The sequence below is a fragment of the Apostichopus japonicus genome, chromosome 15, assembly GCF_037975245.1.
Source record: "Apostichopus japonicus isolate 1M-3 chromosome 15, ASM3797524v1, whole genome shotgun sequence".
NCBI classification, from domain to species: domain Eukaryota; kingdom Metazoa; phylum Echinodermata; class Holothuroidea; order Aspidochirotida; family Stichopodidae; genus Apostichopus; species Apostichopus japonicus.
The window spans coordinates 27,588,361-27,614,825 of record NC_092575.1 but is presented as its reverse complement, the minus strand read 5'-3'; the positions used below and the strand labels follow the sequence as shown (position 1 = coordinate 27,614,825).

General features: G+C 35.6%; 1 protein-coding gene across 2 annotated transcripts; it reads right to left on the bottom strand.

Moving 5' to 3' along the window:
* Positions 1-1,383: 1,383 nt before the first annotated feature.
* Positions 1,384-26,465, bottom strand: LOC139980954 (voltage-gated hydrogen channel 1-like). 2 transcript variants are annotated; one of them, XM_071993023.1, is made up of 5 exons: positions 26,192-26,465; positions 19,354-19,619; positions 9,769-10,120; positions 7,510-7,677; positions 1,384-6,215 (listed from the first exon to the last, which is right to left on the bottom strand). In XM_071993023.1, the coding sequence occupies exons 1-5, from the start codon at positions 26,223-26,225 to the stop codon at positions 6,073-6,075; spliced, it is 963 nt and encodes a 320-aa protein (XP_071849124.1). In that variant the 5' UTR covers positions 26,226-26,465; the 3' UTR covers positions 1,384-6,072. The 2 variants fall into 2 exon arrangements, with proteins under 2 accessions (XP_071849124.1, XP_071849125.1); XM_071993024.1 differs by lacking the exon at positions 26,192-26,465 and adding an exon at positions 21,994-23,005.

Below are 26,465 nucleotides of genomic sequence, written 5' to 3'. Positions count from 1 at the left end.
AAGTACGGGGAGGGGATATGGGAGCTGGGTCATATTAACATAGCTACAAACATTATTTTGCTGAAAGAAGGTACATGGGAGAAACGATTTCAAGCGCAACTATTTTTGGATGACGATCGTGATCCCTTCCACAAAACTAAACTTACCTCCTTTATCGCGAATCCTAGCCCAATCCTCCGCATTTGGCAAGTTTGTGGAGGGATGAGGGAAGGGTGGGTTGTCCCATTCTGAAATGCCTTTTGCGCTAAAACGTCATAATTTTGTTCAAAAGTCAAAGGAGTAGACGCCTAAATTTCATTTAAAAAAAATAGCCCGCTTCGCTCAGGGCTATTTCTTGCATTTGGAATCACATTTTATGATAGCGCCCTCTCTTAGGTCAAGCAAATGCATTGCACACAGCCTATCGCTACGCGTCCACTCTAGTGATTTCAGAAAGTTACCATACTCTTGAGACTTACATGATTACAAATGCTTTTTATGTTCATTATTAAAATAAGGGTTACCAACTTACCACATTTGCTTGGTTGAAAAGGAGGACACTGCATCCTGAGGGAGGGGGAGGGAGGGGACCCCTACGTGTTAGAGAATCCTCTCTCACTGCAGCATATATCAAATGGTGTTATATTTACAGCTTCCCACACCAGTTTTGTACAGTGTAATATAATACTTCAGTTTTGTTAGAATTCATACATAGCGATGCTACATGCCACATTTTTTTTTCAGTTTGTGTATTGATAAAACAGCAACAATATCGTATGTCACAAAGGAGTAAGATCTCGCCAAGATATCATCACCACACCCACCTGGGGGAGCCATCCAGAGGCCTAGCTTCCCTGGGAACCATACCAGACACACAGAGCGACATTTGTATGAATGTGGTTTCCTTCTCAGCTAGATGATAACTCCCATGCATGGGCTCTCCATCTATGATAGCACTTAACATATAAACAAAGATCTAATTTTTTTTCAAATTTGTTGATATTTTGGGAACAGCAAAGTGAAAGATTTCATGAAGGCAATTGAGCTTTGGAAATGTTTTAACATTTCTTTAGAATATTTTAATAATTTATCCACAAAGGAATAAAATAGTTATACAACAAAAGTTGCATTTTGGTAAAACTCCATAAAAACAGTGAAAATGGACAGATAAACAAAGCACTCCAGATTGCGAAGGAGTTTTCAACTAACAGTCTGGAATAGTTTCTCTTTAAGATAAGTTTCATATTGTTTGCCACCGGAATTCTCCTTTACATTGATTAAAGATTATCAGCAAAACTGTGAAATTTTGTTCCATTTCAATCCACTTTCTCCATCCGCTACAATGTCGATTCAAGTGCTGATCTCTCTTACAAACAGAAAAAAAAAACAGAGTTATGATAGAACTTTTGAGATAGACTTATGTATTTCCAAAAGCACTCAAACAGGCAAGATTGTCCAAAATTGTCAGCACTTACAAATTATGTTTAAGAAGTGCAGAAGAAACAATACACTATTCTGTATTATCTATCAATTAATCCTGTAGTTCTCATTATTGATCAATTAATCCTGTAGTTCTCACTATTGATACATTCTCTCTTCATCAACCAATCAAAGGTGACGATGAGGTATAGGGTGTATTACACCTCAATTTAAGTCAACCACAATCAGGTGACACACGTTCCTGTCACTCAAACAGTGAAATAAATTACTTTTAATTACCACTAGCACTGATTCAAGGTTTCAACTTTCAAAGATGGATTTTACAACAGAAACTATGATATCAACTGTAAAAAATACATGACTGTATGAAGTTGAGCAAATGTAACTTTCAAACTCCCCAGTCCCCTCCCCCAGCCCCCAGCCCCTTCCCCAGTCCCTCCACAGTCCCCTCCTTCACCCCTTAGTATATGATCATAGCTGCTAAGCATAGGAATTTTGTGTGATACCACTTTGAATATGATAGTTTCAGACCTGTAAAAACTAACGGAAGGTATTTCTAATTTCTACTTTTTATTTCATGATACTTTATCAAAAGCCAAATTTCTCTACCTACTCCTTTCTAGCTTAATTCAAATGCAACTGTGTGTGATCATCACCCACGAGGTGGGCAAAATACTTAAGCTTCTAATCCACCCACTGGGTAAAGACTGGTTACTAGGGAACACCACCAACCTTCTATAGGGGATAACTCCCTTGGTGTTTGGTAGAACAGAGAACTTATATTCCCAAGATAACTGTTACAATCCCTGTTCATCCCAATCATTCTCTTGTTCTTTCAATATTTAAATTAATCACTATGTTTAAATTTTCATTCTTCAAATTTCAAGATCCCTACTACATCAAAATATCCTTCCTCTATATAAAAAAAAAAAAAACTGGCTTATCATTACTTACAAATTACAATTACAAATAATATTAAACAAACAAGCACTTCATTTGTTAAAATTGTTTCAAGGTTGTGTTTTTTTGTAATGCCCATCCATAGTTTTTTGTTATGTTATTAGCAAGGTAATTGGATAAGCCAAATCATATTTTTCTATCTTACCGTAAAAGTACTGTTGGAGTTCACAAGCAGTACCCGGAGGTTCAAAGAAAGCTGGATAGCGTGATATAATCTGGTACTGTTGGTGTTGACAGAGTAAGGATACCCATTTCTGAGTTATTCATGTATTAATTAATTAATTATTGAATAATGGTAAAAATGGAATAACTGACTGGGAAATTTAAGACAATGGAAAAGAGCAAAGACATTGATGGTTACAGCAGGAAATCAAACAAGTGACCTCTGGGTTACAATCCCAGCACTCTACCATGAACTGAGCTATCCATCCCTTACATGGTGGTAATCCATACATAGCCATTTCATTGATGGGGGTACCAATCAGACATCACAATACCTTTCATACCGTGTAACCAGTGTTAACTTTGCTCTTTTCCATATTTATTTATTTATTAATTTATTGAATTAGTCAATAAAGTCTTGGACGACATGGTCTTGTGTGTTTGTGTATATCAAGTATGTTGTTTTGTTTTGATTAGAACCACTTATTGTTGTTTTGCTAAATGATCAAGAGTTCAAGACTCTGTAACATTATAAATGTAATGCTAATAGATATTTAGTACAAAAGAGAATAGAAAAAAAGATCCATCCAATCAGGTTTCTGTTAAACATGATACAATATTATTAAAATAATAGTCAGTGAGTTTTCTTGTTATCAAGATAATTATCTTCCACTCACCACGTGCAATAACTTTTGTTGAATATGAAAATTAAATGTTGATCATAACAATAACAGTAGAGTGATCTTTTTCATACAAATACAAACGATGATGGTGTGCTCGGTAAATCCAAGCAAGTTGAGTTTTCATCACAGCATAGAAAGTGCACAGAAGTATAGCATAGTAGCAGGTCTGCATAAAAACTCAGGTAAACACATCATAAAGTAAGAAAGTTATTTACCAGCTTCCAGTGGGATTATTTTAACCCCCCTACTCCCCTCCCATACTATGGGTTAAAAGAGATAAGAACTGAGCCATGTTGAGATCCATTTCTCTGCCATGACTGGAGAAAGTTTCACATCCTGAGTTTGTTGTCTATTTATGCCCCATAATGTTTACAAGTACCTTCTTAGTATGAGATACATCATGTAGCTTCTTTACAACTATGTTGGAAAGTGTAAATTACTCAAAGTATTAAAAAAACAACTTTCAAAAAGTCTTTTTTTGTCACACTTTCAAGCTAAACAGTAAATTTTTGATGGGCACTTTGTAAGACACTAGAGAAGAAGAAACCTGTAAAATACTCATCATAATATTATGACAGGCCGATCGTGAGAAAACAGGTCAAAGCAGGTATGATGTACAATATGAAAAGAAAGATAATTGGCATAATACAGTGCAAATAAACATATTTTAAATCACGCTCCTTGCAATGTTTTTTTGTTTCTATAGGATTTTATACAATTTGGTACTTAAATCATCCAGTATTACAATGCAGATCATTATCTTTGACTGGTTAAATTGCCTTCCAAACAGTCAATAAATATCAATAATTTAATAAATTTCCATATTTAATTACTCCATGTGTTTAATACTGATATGATAAGGTGTCTAATTCAAAGGCCAAAAGAAATTCCCAGAATTCAATGAAACAACTTACAAGCTAATAGATACTTCTTTTGTCTTAGATATGATATTAGTAAAACATTTTAACATTGTTGATCAAATGGATACCGTTACATAACAAATATGCTTGCAAAGAAACAGCTCCAGGTGTATTGGACCCGGGGGAGGGGGGGGGGACGAGTGGGTGTCATGGTACAGGAGGTGTGTGCCTGAAAAGTGACTGTTTTTATATATTATAGGTGCCCTTTAAGACAATGGAAAGTGCCACTTGTTTTTCTTAAGATATTTTCAAGGTTAATAACTAATATACACATTGCTATTAATGAAAACAATTCTAATATGAGTTCATATTAATCAAGTTCAATACTGTAGAAATTAGCATTTGAATAAGCTGAATCTTTTAAGGAACATGAATAGTGCAGTAAATAGATAAAAAAAAACATAAAACAATATTGTACAACAGAGACTTGTTGATGCCATATTTAGACTTGCTGAAGGATTCAGTCTCGTCACCTAAACCCTTGATATACTCTAAATGCCTGGAGGGTTTGTTCATCACAAACATCTCTCTTTAATGTTAAAGATAATGGTGGTTGGGTTTGCTGCTTCTTTAGGTGAGGAATCAAAAGAGGGCAGCAGACAACAACTGACCGTAAAGGTTTACCTGTTAGCCCACAGACAGGAAATAGAATACAATTTACTTTCTCAAGATTTTTATCAAAGAACACAAAGTGGTTGAAACATGATTGTCCAGTTCTGATCCTGGGATAATCAAAATGCTTCCCACAGGTGAGATAGTAAATCCCCTCCTACAAACTTTACACAATTCCTCTTCTTCTTCATCAAGATTGTCTCGATGTTCTCTGAATAGATATGATTTACAATTACTAGCACCATTCAGTACAAACCAAAATATCATGTCATCAGTATGTGCATGTTGAATAAGCCGTTAATTAAAGTGAATACAAGACTTTCCAAAGCTACAAATGAAAACTTGAAACAGTGTGTCACAACTTCCAAACATACTTGGTGGGCTCCATAGATGCATGGTTCAAAGCCCAGTCCATACTTTGTGGGCTCCGTAGATGCATGGTTCAATGCCCAGTCCATACTTGGTGGGCTCCATAGATGCATGGTTCAATGTCCAATCCATACTTGGTGGGCTCCATAGATGCATGGTTCAATGCCCAGTCCATACTTTGTGGGCTCCATAGATGCATGGTTCAATGCACAGTCAATACTTTGTGGGCTCCATAGATGCATGGTTCAATGCCCAATCCATACTTTGTGGGTTCCATAGATGCATGGTTCAATGCCTAGTCCTGACTTTGTGGGCTCCATAGATATATGGTTCAATGCCCAGTCCATACTTTGTGGGCTCCATAAAGTTCATAGATGCATGGTTAAATGCCCAATCTTCTTTTTTTGCTGATCATACCAACGGATCGAAGTAATAAAACATCAGGCCATGAAATGGTCTGTAGTTGGTACCATTTGCATTCATTTAGACTTTCAATGGCCAAATTTGTAGAATATAAAAAGTTTTCTCCGGCAGGCTACGATTTCAAACTGTTACTGTACTTAAATTTAAGTCATCCTCATCCGCTCGTCATTTACCAAAGTCAAATTTTGCGAGAAGAAGCCTTCATCAGAGATATATCCAACTCTTTTGATGCCATCAAAACCTCTTCTGTAAACCACGATCACGATGCCATCAGGACTGTGAACTAGCTTTCCATATTTGTAGCACTGCACAACATGATCACCAAAACCTTCAAAACTGAATTAATCCTGGATTCCTCTGACACAAAGAACCTTACGCAGGCAGGTGTAGTTTTCTTGACGAAACACAAACAAAACTTTGATTTGACAAGAATCAATGACATTATTGCAATATGTTCAAAGCAATGTAATCTTAAAAACTTTACAAGAATACATCTATATTTACTGAAGCCCCTTTCACCTGTGTCAGGCAAATGATGAGTCTAATGTCTGTGTGAACTCTGACCCAAGGTCAGTCTCCCTGCCGTTTTCAAACTCGTTGTTCACTTCCACGACAACGTCGAGTCGATTTTTGAGATATGACGGTTTCTCCAGGGCGATGCCATCATCTGAGACGAAAAGAGAGGAAAGGAAAATAGTTTTCAAATTTATTCCCCAAAAATAAAAAGGATTGAAACATAAAATATATGAAGGACTCTACTACTGTGTACAAGCAAAAGTGAATCCCAAAAACTCCAAAAATCTTCCAATTTTAACGTGATACTTATCAGTGCTTGATGCAGGTGATGTTATCTTGAATACAGGTCCTAGCTGCCTTCAGAAACTTCACCATAAACTTTTACACCAACAAGATCCCAATGGATGTAAATCACACAAGAAGAAAAGTTGTTAGCCTTGAGGATGGTAGATTTGGAAGGAAGAGGTATTAAGTGTTATGTGGGGGCGCAGTGCTAAAATGTTACCAACTGTTGTAGGCTAGATAGATTAAGTGCATAAGTAGAATGGAGGCCGGTAAGAGAGGAGTCAAGTAAACTGTAAAATTACATACACAATAACACTAAAGCTTAGCAGAGACCAACTGAAGACTGCATTAATCTCTGATGCAAGTGAATCGGGGAGATGGGAAGAAACCTGGCGATTTGGGAGTAAAACAACAACAGGCAACTTGTGAATGAATAGGATTTATAATACATGCTGTCACATATAATGCTTTAGAAAGACTATGAAGTTTGCAAAAAGTTGAAAATATAGCAAACCTTTGTAAGCTAGGTAAAAAAAAAAAAAAAAACAATATGTGTAGATGTTGAAAGGAGAGGAGAGGGGAATGAAGTGATTTCTGAAAGATAGTTTCAATGGATGAGGACTAAAATTTTACAAGACCAAAGGCTCAAACAAAGCAAATAGTTGATTCTAAATGATTATTTATTCATGATTCTTGAGTGATTCTTGACTCATCTGTTGAGATATGTACAGAGGAATCAAGCTGTTGAATGTCTGCTGTACAACAGAATGTGACTGAACACTTTGCTGAGAAGGTTTGCACTCTTAGAGCTATCACATGTAACTCTCCACAAATCAGAGAAGTTAAATTCTTTATTTGCCTATCTGATAGCATGACAACTATTATCATATAAGACTCTCACACCCAGTTCTAGTCAAAGGTTAACATTTGCATACCAATTTGCATAAAATCACTTATTTTGACAATACGGTATAATATTACTAAGCAAAAGTGATGACATATAGACAACAAGTATGAGAGCCTGTAGATGATGTACTGTACATGAAGGAACAGTGAAAACGTAATTTTAAGCCAAATTTAATACTAGTAATTCTTACTGTATACAGCAAAATATGAATAACAAACACCAAACAAGAAACTGTGCCACCCATCTCGCTTACCTATTGATATGCCATGATTCTGCAGTTCGTTCCGAAGCATTTCAATTTCTTTTTCTTGCGCTGAACAATATCTTCTAAATTTCTCCAGTTCCAATTCTAGTTCCTCTCTCAGTCTCTTTTGAGCTTCTATTTTCTTTTCTGCGTTGGTCTCCACTGATAGTATAACTCCTACACATATGCACAAACAAAGAAAAGAAGAAAAAGAAGACAAAAGGTGAAATCATGAATCAAGTCCGATTCCTGGAGAGTAATAAAGATTGTAATTTAAGACAGGTCTATCTTGGGAAGAGACTTCTTTTATTATACTCTTTAGTCAGAAGTTAAGTCGTGAAATTTTCACAGTCCAATAAAATAATCTGGTTTTGTTCTAGTATAAATGTTTGTATAGCTGTGCCCGTGTATTGCTAGATATTCAGCTTCAAACCATCGATGCATAATCTCTGGAACGCTCATTTAAGCCTATTGATTATGCCTGTGGCTCCTCAGTGCTGGCCTCAAAGTTAATCCATTATTTTCTACATTTGAATAACTCAACCCAAAAATTTTCTTTCAATTTCATAAAAATAACAGAGCACCCTTAGATGACATGTGTCCTTGACAATATATTGTTGAAATACTATATGACGCCATAAAAGGATAATATATTGTTGAAATACTATATGAGGCCATAAAAGGATAATATATTGTTGAAATACTATATGAGGCCATAAAAGGATAATATATTGTAGAAATACTATATGAGGCCAATAGAATGCTCATGTTTCCTTGTTGGGGTTTATGTTGCATCTGAGGAACTGACCTGACAGGTCAGTGTGTTAGACTAAACAGTTCAGCCACTTAAATTGATGAGACTCATATGTTTAAAAAAGGATTTCTCAAATTATATACAACTTCAAATGACAGTATTGTTTTATAAAGAGCTAAGTACTGTACAACATATCTACTGTACACTAAGTTTGGGCCTAAATTCATTCTTTATTCTTTAATTTCTTTTATTTCTGTGAATGAAGGCTGAAAAGAGGCAAATGAACTATCACTGACTATGACCTGTTTTCTTATCTTGAAAATCCAAACAGGTAAACTTATGGGTCAGAAGTTAAGCAAAGTTCACCCTGTTACAGTACAGTAGGTACCATGTAGAGGTCAAGGATAAGAATCAAATAATACTCTGTGTTAACACTTACATTTACCAAGTAAATGAACAAGAATTTAACTCTTAGATGGGCTGGGGGGGTGGGGGGTTCACTTTGCAAACAGAACACTTGTATGAACACAAAAGTCAAAGAATGCAATCAGGAGAATCAAACACTAGCAAATATCTAATCTTGATGAACTCCAAAATGGTTGAAGGTATCTCAAAACTACAAACCATTGATATTTTTGCTCAAGAAATCTTTGTACTTTAGGATGCTGAAGGAATGCTATTTCCATAATATAACACTTTTTGGTCTTTGGATGAGTGGATGTACGACTCTTTTAGATAATAAAAAGAAAAAAGGAGCGAGGCAATGTAATAATACTGACAGGATTAAATAAATAGCAATGGTGGCAGAATTCTAGATTAGTTTGGCTTGAAAGACAGGCTGCTTAATTTATAAATCTAACCATATGGAAGGAAGACTATGGAAACAGCTTCACTTAGAGAAAGTACTTAAATCACTATTATATGCTAGACATGACGTACAATAGCTGATATGGTAGCTCCCAATCATGCTTATAGAACCACCAAGGACATCACAGACACGGTAGAACGGGTACTAAGGTTGTGAGGAGACAGGTAAGCGAGGAGCGAAATAAATATAGTACAGTAGCTCCCAATCATGCATATATATAACCACCAATGTACTACTTAGCCTGACAATGTCTGACCTAAAATGCCTGTAGTGTATTTAGCTTTGAGACCAATACCAGGCAATAAATTACCATAAGTGCCATTGTCTAAGTAGGCAGAGATTTGGTCAATCTGCTATTACCATGTTGTCACAGTATCGTAACTGTTGATTATGCGTTAACATGAAAAGTAATACACATTCTTGAAACTGTGTTATTCCCCTGTACTGACATTGTTACAACCCACCCCCCCCCCAACAGCCCAACCCAAGATGTAACTTAGCATTTTCGCAGTGAAATTAGTCAATTTGTGGGCCTGAAGAAGCAGCTATTTTGAACTACAACCACATTGAATACAGCCGTTTCTTTTACACTAAAAAAGGGAAGTTCTTGGATTTTCTTTTGGATTTCACTTTCATGTTTCCTTACCATTTATGACTCTGACAATCCTCCACAATCTCAGTAGAATAAGAAGTTGCAGAGCTGCAAATTGTTCTTCTAAAACCAAGGAGAGGACGTCCAAAACAAAAGAAATTATAACAACGATGGCATCAAATACTTCCAGTTTGCTCTTGAAAAAGTCGAGTCCAAAAGCGATTATTTTCACCGAGATCTCAATCATGAAGAGTGATACGATTGAAAGGCTCATGGCGTGAAGTACCTCGGCAGCAGTCAGCTCCTTGGCTTCCTTATCACTGAGTGCATTTGTTTCACTAATTCGTAAATTTTCGCTCCTGACCACCGACTGGTCTCCACTTGTTGTCGTTGGGGTTTGTGCATCCTGTAAGTATGGGTAGAAAGGGACGCTTGTTATTAGAGCAAATTTCAATAGGTGACATTTTTATGATATGAGATATGAAATCTTCACTTTGAGCTAGGTTTCACTTAAAGTGACTCCATACATGTATCTACTTGCATTCACGTATACTTTAGTAACCTGTACTTGTATTCAAATAATAATCTTGTTCTCAGAGCATTTTGGAAATTGAGTTTATAAAACTAAATTATGCAAGATTAATGGTCGGTATTCACACTCAAACTAATACCCAGGTGAACTCTACTTGTACTCATGTTTAACACGAGCGAGGGGTAATATCAATTTGGAAAAAGGAATGGCAATACAACTTTGAAACATAAACAATACTAATGAAGTATTTCAAAACGTTTTAAGGAAATGTATTAATTCCTGGGAGATTTATAGAATATTAAACATAAACAGTTATTTGAGAATGTGAAAGTTAACCCTGAATCATTGTAAGGTGAATTTAAGATGCTTTGAGAGTAGAACACACAAGGTCAAGAGCCGTAAGATCAACGTTTTGATTACATCGACAATGAGCATATGGGTAAGTGGATACAGCTACAATTAGTAATGTGATTATGTCATTTATGGAAACCACAGAAACTGAACTCTCAAAGGACTTTGGAAATTTTGTTCATTTCCTGAACTTGTTTTTTTATCCTAGGGAAAATTAAAAAGAATCACACCATAATAATTGATTCTAACTTCATTTCCAAAATTGTAACAATTTAAGAAGTTTCATACTTCAACCTGGAGCGCTATGTAAAGGAGTTGAAACTTTAATAGGAAATAACTTAAAGGCAGTACAGTAGAATTTATTTGCTATTTTGGTGGCAACTTGTTCTTCTTCTTATTATTGATGATTGTTACCCTGCTAATCATCCGTTTATGTTCTTAATGTCTATACTGACAACAAACAATGCGAGGGCCTTTTTTGTCAGGACTGCTGGCAAATGACGAAATTTCATTGGCATTTAGCCAGTAAATAGCCTGAATTTCAGTGCCAGATAATTTGCAAGAAAGAAAAACAAATGTAAAGGAACAAAAACACTTGCAGTTTGAGATAGAAATTGAAGAGGATGTAACTACTCTACCCTAACAAAATTAATTGAAACAGGTTACCAATGTTCTCACATGATTTAGGCCTGTGATTGATCTGTACAGTTAGCTAAACATGCTAACTTCCCTACTAATACGCATCACACACTGTGTACATAACATAGAAGGGGGTGGTGACGAAGGTCACCTGGGAATGAAGATTTCTATGCGTTTTCAATGCTCCCTTCCCAGGCAAGTAATATTTTGACAGCAAGCCAGACAAATTCACCTTTGAACATTATCTGAACCTGATGCAATTCCCCATGATAATGGTACATCTCTACCCATAAAGAGTACTCTAACTTCATAAATGAAAAGAAATTGTTATTAAGTTGGCTCATGGCTGCCTTGCTATTTAAATAACTCAAAGAGGGGAGGGAGTAAATAGTTTCTGAACTTTAGGCTGGTGGTTTTGGTAAGAAGATTGCCAAACCATATTGTGATTCATTTAATCTTCAATACAAGATCTAATCATTAGTTTAAACAGTGATCCAGGTCTGTGCTTGTGTACATACAGATAAGGTCGCCCCAACAGGTGAACTTACTATACTAAGGGAGGTCTACATACATCTAAACATACTGTTAATATTCACGAAAAAACAAAAACTTCTCAACAAAGAAACACAACTGGGAAGACAAGATTATAGTACATGCAGGGAGCTGCTACTCTAGCTCCCTGGTACATGTATGCCAAATAAAACTTTGTTGATGGTGAATTAACTTGGGGAGGGTAGAGGAGGAGGGGGGGGGGGAGGATGCGGGATTGGGAAGGAATGATAACCTCAAGTTCTTGGCATAGTAGTAGAAGTACTACTATCAGAAATGACAGAAATGATTTAGTTTCCATCAACAGATAGTAGGTTGATTAATTGCAGGGGAATAATTCATTGTTCAAGTTTTGTTTGTCAGTTTTGAAGGAAGGCTATGACTTTTGTCTCTAATGAACAAAAATGTGGTTCCTGTGTAAACAAAAAGTGCTATACATCTGTACACTTGAGAAGCAATTACACCAGTTTGCATAGCATTTTGCAATGCGATCGATACTGGATAAATGATTCCCTGAATTGGTGTAATGTAACCAGAAAGCCAGGTAGGTGGCTTTGTGATTCCTTGCCATCTAATTTGCTCAAATTTCCAAATATCTGACTATTAATGTAGAGCTTATGACTTCAAGATTATAATTGAAAAGATCAGAAATGTCCAGGGGCATCAACTATTACATTTACTGGTAAGGATTTAACAGTACAGAAATATTATTCCAAAGTGTTTCACTATCCAAAAGAACAGTCTTCCTTTAAGTGAAATATAGACACGTACAGTATGAGCAAAGCGACATTCTCTTTCACCAACCTTGAGCTAGCAAATCAGCTCTACCACCAACCATCTCTTTAATAATTGGTAGAATGAGGTTTACTGCCAAACCCAAAGTCATCTAGAATAAAACACAGAGAACAAGGCCAATTTTGAGATCATTTTCAGATAACCTGTTGACCCCATCTAAGAGCGTGCAAACTGATAAGGGCCACTTAAGTGGGTTTAAAGCACCCAACACAAGAATGTTTGACTGTTTGAAGCAGATTCATTTCCTGGATGACTCTATATATTGTAGATCACATTCGGCCCATTCACAAAACTGAAAATTTGACTGCAAAAACTGAAATTGACCAAACTATGTTCACCAAAAGAAAATCATAACATGGTGGAACTCACTTATTAATTGTAGCTTTAATTCGGGAGTTATAATGTTTACATGGAATACATACTTTGATACATGTTGAACACAAATGACCTTTGACCCTCCACCAATTTCAAGAGGGTTCTTGTACTCTCCAAGCTAGATCTACATATCACTATTAACTTCAACAAAGATGTACTTCTTGAGTTATCCTGTTCACAAAGTTTTAAGATATTTGACCTCTGTTGGCCCGAAATGGCCTTTGAACTTCACAGAAAGAATCTAGATTTTTGTACTCAATAAGACCGATCCACATATGAAGTTCATCCACTGTGAACTTTTTGAGTAATTGTGTTTGCAAGCAAGTGTCACTTACACACAGACACACGCACCATCACATAGATTCCTTTCGCCTCTGGCTAGGAATCAATTTATAAAACATCATCAAATACATATTGCTTATATTAATAAATGATCAAACTATTGCACAATGATTGGATAATATTCATCTTTAGTTTCAAAAAACATTTAAAACCTTTGAAATGAGAGAAAACATCCAAACAAAGTTTTCATTTGAAAGGTCTTTGCCAAACCAAAAGTTAAATATTTGGTCAAATTTGGTCAACCTTGACCTTTGAAGCATTTCTAACTTTAAATGTTATTTCAAGACTCATCAGAGTTCCGTTTGTTTTGAAGTTTACAAGGAATCAAAATCTGTTTACACTTTAAAGGGTTCTTCTGAGTTGATATTAGACACATTTTTTGGGCATTGTTAGAAGTGTGTACAGTAGTTGCTAGTTCTGTAGCGAATTAGCTTTGCTAGTCAACTTTCAGTTCAAACAATGAAACATAGGCATTACAACTGTGAGTGTCTGGGATGACTAAATAAATTGAAGATTGATTCAAATTTCAAATCCTATTAAATATTTGCTGAATAATCTCCCATTTGGAGATACATTGCAATCAATACCTTGAGCAAACAAATCTCAAGAGGTTTGGGACAATCACTTATGAAGAATAAAAGGTAGCTTTAAGTCACAAACACATGCAGAGAATTTCTCAAGAACGGTGGAATAGTTTGCACCTTCTTAACGGACCACATGCAGAGGTTTCTAATCCCCTATGAATTTTACTCAGATGCTAAAACTTGGCAAAGCAGCTCATATCTTCCAAATTCTGTTAAAATGTCACTGATTTTATTCTTCAAAACAAAATATGCAATAATAATAATGGTCCATACTGTAAAGAACACTGTAGCTTAGTATATAATGTATGCACATTCAAAGTATATCACACTAACATTAATATCAGTAGAGAGTATGTTTAGTAAATTCAAAGTATATCATGCCAACATTGATATCTGTATACTATAGAGTATGTTTTAGTATGTACATGCACAATATATCATGCCAACATTAATATCAGTAGAGAGTATGTTTTAGTATGTACATTCAAAGTATATCACACCAACATTAATATCAATATAGAGTGTGTTTTAGTATGTACATTCACAGTATATCATGCCAACATTAATGTTGGTATGGAGTATAATATACACATTCACAGTATATCATGCCAACATTAATTATTGGTAAGGAGTCTGTTTAGTATATCATGCCAACATTAATATCAGTAGAGAGTATGTTTTAGTATGTCCATTCAAAGTACATCACACCAACGTTAATATCAGTATAGAGCATGTTTTAGTATACACATTAACAGTATACCACAACATTAATGTTGGTAAAAAGTATGTTTTAGTACATTCAAAGTATATCATGCCAACATGAATATCAGCATAGAGTATGTTTTAGTATACATTCACAGTATATCCCGCAAACGTTAATGTCGATATAGAGAAAGTTGCGCAGCTATGGAAGTACATGGCTATACTGTTTGTATTGCACGATGAACTTTTATCAGCCCTTGGCTATAATCTAATGATAAGCATAGGCCATAAAACTACAATTGCTCAATTGTTACCAGTTTACTGTTATATAACATGAAAGTAAATATTAGGTATTCAACTGTGAATAACCATTGACAAGTAACAAAGCGTAGAAGGAGATGTGAAATTAATAATTTCATTCAATAAAGCGCATGTAAATTTTACTTTCATTTTCCCCATATATCCAACATTCAAATCCAATGATTTGTAAAGACATATGTATAAAAGCTGTTGCTATCATCTGCCAAAATAGCTGATCATGTGATAGTTTTTTAATTTTTTTTATCGACAGGTTTTTTAATTTTTTTTATCTCAAGTGTAAAACTTCATGATGTTAAGTTAACCACTTAAATACTGACAATATACATCAATTATACAAATTTGCTGGTTACCTTTCATGTTTCTCTTCAGCTATAGTGCATTTATTCCCCCCAAATATACTGGCGCAATTGGCTGGCAATCATCACTTGTTAACGACAACTTCTGTCCCAAATTTTACTTGCAACTAAGGACTTAGTAAATCTGTTACGGAAGTGTTGACTTTAAGTAATGACGGTCGAGTCAAACAAAGGTGAAGGCTATGTCAAATTATAAGGCGAGGAAAATGAAGCAGAAAGGGAATGGGGCAGGTTGGGGTGTGGAGGGGGTTGTTAATAGTATGCTGAAAGGATGCCACACAGATCTCATTATAATGTCAAAACAAAGAAAGGTAGTTCACTGTCACTGATTTTCCTACTCAAATTGAGTCTCTCAGCCAAGTCACTACCTAATCATATTATTATCTGCTTGGGAAAAGAAACAAGAGCATCAATGATGCAGTATCTCAATACTGGAAGTTTTAATTTTGATTCCTAATTTCAAATCTTTGCTCTGTCTCTACAATTATCAATATCAATCATGGTACAACAAATATATAACTTGCATTTTTGCTACTTTGCCACGAATAGTCTCTGCAGGTTACACTTTATCCTGCTAGTCTTGCCTTTAGCGCTCATTGCCTGTTAGTCGAAAGAACGACGTTGCAAGGTTTAGTAATGTCATAGAATATTTAAGAACTTGTTTTTCATGTGGTATCCTTCATCTTAGGTCAGTCTCTGTTGGACTTTTTGGTCATATAGTTTGATGTCAATGACAACAGCCAAATTAGAAGAGGCGAACAACTCGACCATATTCTTGATGCCTGCCTTGAGAGCTAGGCCTATTGACCTACTGTATGTTAATGTAGACTGTAGTGGTGACTACCATCAAAACTGTGTCCACTTCTAGATATCAAAACAACCCACGTTTTTCCATCTCAATTTTTCGGACATGAAGATTTCATGGATTTATGACTTGGAAAAAATAATGTAAAAGAAGATTACAAGTTTTTATATGCAAGTGATGGGTGGCCTCCTCTTCCCCTAATAGCCACCTCAGTTCCTCTCGATTTTGTTATTTTATTTTAATTCTTTGTACATTTGATGTCAAACATTACAGGTTCAAAAGAAAGCTAAACATACTTCTTATAACCTTATACATCTTAGGCCTATATCCTTATAAATAAAACATAACCTTATACAATTTTTATTGTCTTATCAAAGTTGTGATGCTATGGCCGGCTCCTCTTTTATACGTACCCATCAAACAAACTTACCCTGGTCCTTCCTAGGAAAAGCTGTCTGAACACCAGTACAATGCTAATGTGGCTATCACTGAAAGCCTAATAGGCCTAGTGGCCTATATATATATATATATATTTTTTTTTTTAAATTGCACTAGGCCTACAGTAAATAGCCTTCAGAAATACAAGAATGTGTATACGTAATTATACAAAATACATGAAGGGCAATCAAACAAACTTATCATGGCCCTTGCTCTGAAAAGCTACCTGAACACCATTATAGTGTTCAACCGATTATGCATAACAGAAAATACCGATTACTGATTATTTTTTCATAATCGTACCGATTCCGATTATTTGAAAATGAGAAAATATCCCGTTTATACGAAATCGGCAATAAAGTTTGACAGAAACAATTATTGTTGTGATTTTCCCCAGTTTCCTTTTGCTTCGTTGTTATACAAGGCTCTAAGGTACCATTTTGTATGTACCAAATTACCTCTGGAGTTTCTCGGAAAGAATTTTTTTTTTTTAAATTTCCAAAATACGGAGATATGACATCCTACCTAGTCAGCACTGTGCTAAGCGAATGGCCTAACCACCTCGACGTAAATGTCACCTGTTAATGGCTTGAAATGGGCTACGAATAGTTACTCAAAATATCCATCTCAAAAAGTATCTCAGACAAATCATCCATCTGCAATCTTTACCAAAGTGTAAATTTTAATGACATATTGCCTTCATTCCGACAATATTTTGTACTTATTTTCAGTATTATACCGTTTATGAACAAATAGAAATGTTACGAACTTGAAGTTAAACATACCTATTCGTTACCTATATAACTCCATTCAGGTTCAATTATAATGTGTAAGCTTAGGCCAATCAAACTGAAAAGCAAATTGTACCATCGTAACTTGTTTAAAATTACTCTAAAATGTAATACCAGATTGATGTAAAGAAATAATAACAGCTAGAAACTACTCCAATATAAAATATAACATTCCCTCTATAAGACATATCACTTACATTACCTTCCAAACAAATGCCGATTTCCAGCAAATTGAAAGTTGTAAACTAAGCTACGCAATTTTTTTTTTTTTTTTTTGCAAACCGATGGTTAGGCTACATTTCCCATTGACTTAGTGTGGTTGTTAGGCTAACATGTGGTCGAAGATTGCAGTTTCCGTGGATATTTTTAGTTTTTATTTGCGACACAACTAGAGCGAATAAACAGATGTCAAGTTTAGATTTCCATGCAGTTGATTTAGTGTGAAGTAAGGCTACTATGTGGTCGGAGATTTGTGAGGATTTTAGGTTATTTTCGCTGGTACTGCAGGCCGTAATTTACCACGGGAAGTTCCCGGTGATTGTGCGCGACCCTCTCGCACTGCTTCAAATTTTGATGCGGGGTGAGAAAACTGTTTGCGCGATTCGCGATGCAACTGCAATTCCTAGCTAAAGCAAACGCATGTCACAATTAATTTTACACAGACACCTGATATAAAGAGGGCGATTTTTTTATATTTCATTTTTCTCGTAATTGTGCTTTAGGAGGGCTTTTTAGCACTTGCGAGGGCGAATCGCCCGTTGCCCCCGCTTATTTCCTACCCTGTCCAGCACATTCCTGAATTCGCGAAATTGCTATTGCTGCTATGCTTACTGTGCCAAGAAATATGCAGCCAATAACCACGAAGGAAGCAAAATCGGCGACCCTGGCAGCCTAATTTGATGAAAGTATACACTGTGAAAGACGTATAGGGGGTGCCTTTTTTTAATATTGCGTAGTAAAAGAACAAACCTAATTCATCAGTTGATATTTTCAACTTCCATATGTTTTTGAATAATGATATTTTCACCTTCCATATGTTTTTGAATAATCGGTATGACATAACTGGTATTCCACGTAATTTTTACCGATACCGATTATGTACCGATTACGCAATATTCGTACCGATTCCGATTAGGTTGATCGGTTGAACACTACACCAGTACTATCCTTAAATTGATGTTACATAGAATTCAGCAGTACAGAATGTAATTAGCATGCAATACACTAACACCTCGCGTACCTAACTACAGAACAGAAAATTGTTCGCGAGGGTAGCCATTTTCGTATATCTAACATGTAGCTGTTATGAGTCATAGCCAATCTGCTACAAAACAGACTTGGGGGCGGGGCTTAATCATCAAAAACGGACCTTTTTACTAAAAGTAGGGGCGGCCGCTCAGTGTTGTTTTAAGAAAGAAAAATCATTTAAACATCAAATAAAGCAAATAAAAGCCATTAAATGTCATATACATGTAGTTAAATTCTTATTAATACCTACATGTAAACAACAAATGGAAGTTTAAAATTTTAATAAAATATATAATACATAGGACCCTATCTTAGACGATACCACTGTTGAAAGACAGTTCTATTCTATTCTCTTTCATAAAACATAAGTTTTGGAGCGTGTGCAAAACAGGTATGAGAAAGTGTGTTTTCAGTCCAAATTGGCCTGATTTGGACATAAATCGGTGAAAAAGTCACAGAATGAGATACAATTCTGGAATAAAAAATAGTAACTTTTGTTGGTCTATATGATATATTCTTGCTCTGGAAATTCCAGAGAAAAAGAACTTTGTTTGAAGACGCTGAAAAATTTTTAAGAGAAGAGAAAGTCCCACTTACTGTTACAATATCTCTATACATGTAATGTATTGAGATAAAAATTAATTTTGGTTTGTAAAATGGGATCGGTCTAGTGATCACTACACTGTCAGGAATACATGGAATACATAAACTAGAACTGTTACGGAATTTCTTGTTTTTTGAAATTGCACACCAAAAACAAAAGAAAAAAAGAACCACACAAGTTTGACCAATATTATCTAAGACATCTCACCGAAAGAGCTTGAAAGTCCAAAATGAGTTCCCCAATGACGAATATGCAATCCAATATGACGAGGACCACCACCAAAATCTGAAACTGCTGGCTCCGCAAGATGCTCTGCAGCTTCTCTCTCCAGTTGGCCGGCTTGTGTCTCGGTCCATCCTCTGCGGAATCGCTGACCACCGAATCGCTGCTGTCATCCTTCACTATGACCCGGTTGGGGTCAAAGCTTGTGGACTTTGGGTCACTGAGTCGGCGGAAGCCAAACATCTCTGTGTCTGAGGAATAATATTAGCGGGGAAAACAAGAGGGCAGGGATTAATAAGTGGATAATGTGGAAGTCAGAAACTTATCCAACTACTGATTCAGAATTTGAGACGAAATTATGCTACAACTTAAATCTATTTCAACAAAGTACCAGTAGCCAGAAGGATACTACTGGTAAACACAAAGGTAAGAGTGCATTGGCTGTGAGGAGGCAGGTAAGTAAGGAAGCAAAATAAAGATATGGATGTTACGCTTTGAATAACTGGATTGCCTCTAGATAAGAATCAAGACCTTTCCCCAGAGAGATACAGAGAGACTTAAAAACTGTAATGATTTAACTTTTTTGAGAATCCAGCTGATAAGATATTTGTGCAGTCTTGAATTCAAAAGGCTTCTTACATAAACCACAGAAACATTATGCACACAGTTGTAACAATGAACCCCAGAATGTTACTAGTACTTGAAGAAATTCATCGAGGTAAATGCAAGAAGACATATACAAGTTTCATTTTCTTCATGTTTTGGAATTTTAGCAGGCTTCGTTAGAAACAACATGCTCACTATTCTAGCTATAAGCAAAGCTAGTATTGTCATAGTATATGTCTTTGGTATAAATTTTACTGACCAGTGATCACTGACGATCACATAGCCAGAATTGCTACTTGACTCACTGTCATGATATCAACAAATAGCATGAGATGAGAGTATCCAAATTATTTCAGTATTAATGTGAACTCTAGCAACAATTCAACAATAAATACAATTCAGAAAGGTTGTCACTGATATGTCCAAACAGCCCTGCCTTAAATACAATTACAGACCTTTATGCAGACTGAACTAAACAAGTGACGAATACAGTAGACTTGCTATCAACAAACTTTCCAGCAAAACTTGTTGGCCAGTATATTTATTAAATTATGTCAAAGGAGAGGTTAGTTCATCTTCCAAAATTTAGCTGGTTATTATACATGTTAAATCTAGACCGCGCGCCTGTAGCAGATTTCCACACATGCCTTAGACTTTGCCGTCAATCTTCATTCTGAGATGTGATTTTTCTTGCCCCTTCTTTTTTTTCTCCTTCTAGATATCTAATTGGGTCAATGAGTCAGAGATTGGCAGAGTATTCATGCTTGTCTGTACTCGCTGGAATATTTAAGTGATGTACTTATATGTGTAAAGAACAGCAGCACTAACTAACGCAGAAGATTGTAAATTGAATACAGGAAAATTGATAAGGAATGGAAGCGGGCACCCGATAATTAAATGATGCCAAACTCTTTGGCACCATCTACTAGCTGGCGGGCATTCAAGGAGAAAATGAAAATCAAACCAATCTGTACTCAGTCTCTCACAAACAGTCAAACAAGATCCAGGATTTTGAACTCTATATGAAACATCCAGAACAGACAAAAAGGGAAAAAACAAAAATGCATAACTCAACAATTGGTAAAATTCAACCTTTTTTTTCTTATATCCTATTTCTTTTCTTCTCTAAGTCAAGGTTGACATTTTGTCATCTAAGGATCATCTTTTGCAGCTGCGACTGGTTACATCTCCCGGTTAAATTTCCTAAATTTACTTTTAACGCTAAATTACTTAGAAACCATACACGTACAAACTGATGCCCATCATCACAGCCTAAATCATCATTTTCAGTTTTTACGGTTTCCCTATTTTACAAACACATCATTTTGATGCTGTACTTCCTCTTCCTCAAACATTTGTCCCTTAGCAAAATTTTAGGCAAATTTTAAACGGTCGTCTGGTCGTCCAAGACCAAATTTCTGTCTGGGTGACCAAAATCAGCTTTGGAGGTTGTCTGGCAGATGACTAGTTGTTACATCAAATTCAGATTGCATTGTAACTAAGAACACCTAAATAGGTAAAATGATAAATTGGTATAACTCAAACCAAAAATATTGGTAGTCCTATGATCCAATGAACCAGCCCAAAGCCTGTGTTCTATTCACCAAACATACACATCTCTCCTACACTAGTTGTTCTTTGATAATTTGCCACATTTTTTCGGGCAACCAAATTTGCAGATAGGACAATCAAATGTAAGACCTGGTTTTCAGAAAGGCAACCAGAAAAAATCCTTACAAATTTGGCCTGACTAGCTTAACATCTACACCACTAATTTATATGGGGCTGTGAGTAGCTGTCGATAGGTAAGAAATACATTCATTTCCGTACATTTTGCATCTATAGACAAAAAATCCCTAACATAATACCAAAACAAGCCGGCAACAATGTTGTAAATTATACTAAAATCTTACAAAAAAAATAGAAAACTGCCAAGACCATGAAAGTAAAGCTCAGATATGCTTCTTAGACAGTGTTTTTGTTTTGTTATTTTTTAAACTGAGAGGATTTTCATATTACCTTCAACTTCAATCCTGTGTTTATCCATCATTTGGTCGGGTAAAACATTAAAAACGTTCTCGAAAAGTGTAGAAGAGCGTCTAGGAAAAACGATGCACTCACTCCTGACTATTAATGACTTTAAATACGTATAAACGTTACTGTATAATGAATGAAACTGCTCTGCATAACAACAGTTACCACCAGCACATAGTGTACAAATTGCCTGCACTAAACACTACTATGGTAGTATTAATTGAAGCTAGTCTAGTTAGTCATGTCAAAGATTGATATACTACGCAATACAAGAACCCTTCTTTAGTTAGTCACATGTAAAGAGTGATATACACAGCTCCCTTCTTTTCTTTGGACTTTGGAAAGACTTGATTGTAAACACAAACCCTAGAAGACAAATGAAAGATGAGTTCAAAAGAAAAGGTTAAAGCAAACCACTGTTTATACCGAGAGATCTTCTATCAGGTAATTGGTGCATGGAGTTGTTAACAACTCCCTGATTGGTGGCAGGGGAGTCTATCTTGTTTACAATCACATTCAACAGAGTTTTATAATGCTAACAACACCTGGACAGGAAATCCAATAAAATGGACAAATTATACCAGTAAAAATGGTGGTAAAACAGACAAAGAGAGAGGGGGTAGGGGGGAGGGACTGACTGAGAGATTAACCAAACATAAGGACAATAACAACAACAGCAACAAGAGAAGCCAAGTTTATTTTATGACCACAGGATCACAACCAACAACAAAGTAATCTTGGGGTTAGGAACACAAGTGGAAGACAAATATATCTTGGGTCCAATGGTAAATAAATTGTAGAATTCAAAACAGATTGATTGTAAACAAATCTTGTAAAGAACAAAGGAACTTGTAGCAAGAACAGAGACAAAGGAATAAACTAGTCCTTTCTTCTAGCAGAGCTGACAGGAAGTTCATCCAGTTCTACAACTGTTATATCATTTCCTGTTGGACCTCAGTCAGGCTGTCAGCTCTGAATCCACCAGAGCAGGAGAAATCTAACATGGGGCAGAATGAAATACTTTTAATCTCAAGCAAGTAACACCATGCAACACACCATGGACAAGCTGAGCTGGTAACTAGAGTACACTTAGATAATATAAACAAGAATCCAGAGGGTGAAATTTAAAGTTTTAACAAAGGTTTTAACAAAAGAAACCAAAAATTCAAAATTATAACTTCAACAAAAACAATACAAGAGACAAATTTATACATGCTAACGTGGACTTAACAATCTGATATACAGTTATAGCAAGTTTTGTGAGGCTCCATATTATACTAAAATTGATCAAAATAATTTTGTTTTACCAAATGAAGGATAATGAGCAAAAGAGATAACGTTTCATTCAGATTTTTTTATTTTCAAGAAACTGACTTTTTAAGATTATGAACTGCATCATTTGGGTATTTGGGTAACAAATAATACCTTTAAGTTTTCCAAAATTAACTCGAAAGGCTGCACTTTAAGCAAAAACACCTGACAAAACATTACACTCAACACTGAAGAAAACACACAGGTTCTATTTTTTGTCAAGAAATACTGTACAGAAATTAAGCATTTGAAAGAAGAGTACATATCAATAATTTAATAGAACTTGATGTTAAAGTATATGGACCTTAAAACTTATTCATGAGTAGACTTGCTGACTGTGGGGTTGGTAGATATATTCATGAGGATGAGCTGATGACATGGCAGATAACCACTGGAGAGGCAGTGCTACAACATTTAAATTAATAGGCTTTGTAAACAGGATATATGCAATGACATACAGTAGAGGTCGAGCCCAGTAAACTCCTACTGTACAATTAATGCTAAAATTATGTGAAACTACCAAAACTGTTATTTTCAGATAATAAGGAACAGTATCCATGGTGTCCTCCAACCCCCACTCTCTTTGAAATCCTATACCCCTGTTCCCTCAAAAAGCTATTAATACATATTTTACTGCACAAAGTAATTATACATTTTGTTCTTTTTCCTGAACAGAAGTGAAAAGAGAAGAACTTAATCGATTCTGTCATTGGAACTGTTACTTCTATTACTTCCTTTCAGCCTATACCTTACATTGTTTGATCATAGTGTTGAATACTAATTAGCAAGTCATAAATTCATTGTGTGAATCTAAAGCAATTCAACCGAAACTGGAAAAGTATCCTATTGAAATTCAACAACTTTCATTTTACTTGTTTATGATTGTCAACCGAGTCAAATAGATCCTTCATATAAAATCGTCCTTTTTGGAACTAGACCAACGCTGAATGCTCTCATTTTCCCACAGCCTGAAGATCACAGCGTATATCTGTTTAAGTCATGTTTTACAAGTTCCTAGCAAGAATGACCTTCTATCTGTCTCATGTTCTTGGTAATCCCAAGGTCCATAGGGAATTTGAGAAATTATGTTTCCTTGCTATAACATGAAGATTATTAAATTTCCCAAGTGCTGCTAAACTTTGTATCTGAGCGAGTGTCAAAGGAACGAAAAAGTAACAGAAATTGGATTTGAATTTTCAGCTCAGTTTTATCACAGGTCAGGGTAACTGAGTGATGCTACGTGTCACTGTTAGCGTATCACCATGCAACTGTTCATAGACTAATATCAACGAATCAGTACAGTATGTTTATTAGTAAATACTGTCATGAACATTGAGTATATATGCAGGCCTTCATAAACTGACTATGGGAATTTCATTCAATTAATAGTCAAATTTGGCAATGGTCTGGCATATTTTAATAATTAATGCTATAATAACAGGACCACCCTCATCCAAAATTGCAATAGAGACACCACGAAGAGTATAACGAAAATGCAGTCTTTCACTTGAGTCGTGTACTCATCGTTATGGCAACAACCTATCATTCCCTGCATTGCATGTGTACTTGGATTGAACTGGCGAATCATAATGTGAAGTCATTACTCATAATGTATTTATATGAATCCACTAACATTCCTCTTTTGCTTTTACAAAAGAAGTTAAGGAAATTTAACTTTTTTTTTCATTACACACACAGATACAGAGAGAGGTTAGAAATTAGGGGCAGGGGTCAGACAACCGTTAATGCATGTTGAAATTGTCTGCACGTGGCAGCACCATGCCCACATGTAAATCAATGAGCACTGTGCAATTTATTTGGGAGCTGGGGGAGGGTGGGGGGGGGTATAAACCCTTAAACCATCCTCATCTTAGTTACAGGGTGTGCATTCTGAGCATTGAACTTGAGCATATCCTCTTTAATGTTCAAACAATATTTCTATTTCAATGCACACACATGTGATTAATACAGTAACCATTTATAATAACCAGTAACAAATAGTATCTCTAATGATGTTGACTACAGATTCTAATATATACTTATGCAACTTCCTTCACTTGATCAGTCAAACTGTAAGAAATATTACTCATCATATATTTGAAATTTTAGTTGCCAAAAGGGAAAAATTGATTTATACGTATTCGCAATGCTAAAGTTGTACAAAAATCATGTATTAACTGGCACGTGGGAATCTCAAAAGAGTTGACGGTTTTTGACACAAAGTATAAAGCAGCATATAACAGGATGTGCCATAGAACAGAAACAATTTCCATTACAACCATCTGTTTGACAACAAAAGAATTTCTAGATGCAATCTAATATTATTAACAATGCATTGACATACACCAGGCCTTAGTCTCTGCCTTACTCTATTGAAACTGAAAGAGCTACTGTAGTGATTTGACAGTTTTTGACAAAAAAATATATTATTAGCCCACTGTACTATTTATATTATGATGCACAACTAGAACTATAATGGTATGGCAACTTGCAAAAACAAACTGAGAAATGGAATGTATATACTGCACAGAACTAGGTTACTACTGATGCTTTGGTAAATAGGCTGGTAGTGGGTCTATTATTAGTAAGGTAGACCATATTCTAATAATCTATTATTAGACCTATTGTACAAAAGATGAGCTATGCTAGTCAGTGTACGACACGTTTGTTGCCATGTTGTTATCTTACACCAAAATTGTACAATAGCTCTGGTATTTCACTATCACAGCAGTGCAAACATTTTGGTAGCAATGTGAACACAAATGATATACAAATCAATAGCACCTTCTTAAGAAATGTTTTTAGTAGCCTACAGCCTAATTTAGTAATATAGTCGATAACGAAAATTGTAAATATGAAAGATATTACAAACCCCCTTTTCTGTTTGTTGAATATATAAAACGCATCGATATCACTTTTCACGTTCTGATCCGTGTTAAAGTTACATGAGACCAAAGTCGTCTGTTTCTTGGAATTCTGGCAAGTAAGATTTACGACTCGTACCGTACTACAAGTACAACTAGATCGTGGAACTGTGTTTTGCCGTGAAGTGTATAGTAATATATTACTAGCCTACCATTACCACTTCGAAAGCGACCACACTGATCAACGCACTACAGTGCACTAGTGATGTAAGGTAATAAACT